We start from the raw sequence: 280 nt of genomic DNA, 5'->3' as shown, positions 1-280 counted from the left end.
TTATATATCATGAAAACAAAGAAATTCACAAAAAAGTTTCCCAGGCCCAACGCGATTCACAAACTAACCTTGAAATGAAGCTTCGGCCGATGAGCGAAACCGGCATCGTACATGACGTCAGGGTCGGGAAAAGCCGACGAAGCTTCGGATCTTTGCTTGCGAGTTCGAAGCGTGACTTTGAGCCTCCAGAAGTAACACAGGGTCCGCTTTACCTGGATTGCAGTTTTAAAGAATACTTAATCATTAATTCTAGGTAAGAATACGAATGAAATAACTAGAG

The 280-nt window shown here is 42.5% G+C and overlaps 1 protein-coding gene across 1 annotated transcript in view; it reads right to left on the bottom strand.

Annotated features, from left to right (window-relative positions):
• Positions 1 to 280, bottom strand: part of LOC119594921 (PDF receptor-like) — a gene marked incomplete at its 5' end in the record, with an annotated part of 54622 nt that overhangs the window by 1590 nt on the left and 52752 nt on the right. The window contains 1 exon segment of the mRNA XM_037943993.1: positions 69 to 212. Coding sequence (XP_037799921.1) covers positions 69 to 212 — 144 coding nt within the window.

The sequence above is a fragment of the Penaeus monodon genome, chromosome 34, assembly GCF_015228065.2.
Source record: "Penaeus monodon isolate SGIC_2016 chromosome 34, NSTDA_Pmon_1, whole genome shotgun sequence".
Classification (NCBI taxonomy): domain Eukaryota; kingdom Metazoa; phylum Arthropoda; class Malacostraca; order Decapoda; family Penaeidae; genus Penaeus; species Penaeus monodon.
Note: the sequence above shows the minus strand (reverse complement) of the source record. Positions and strands in the feature narration are given on the sequence as shown.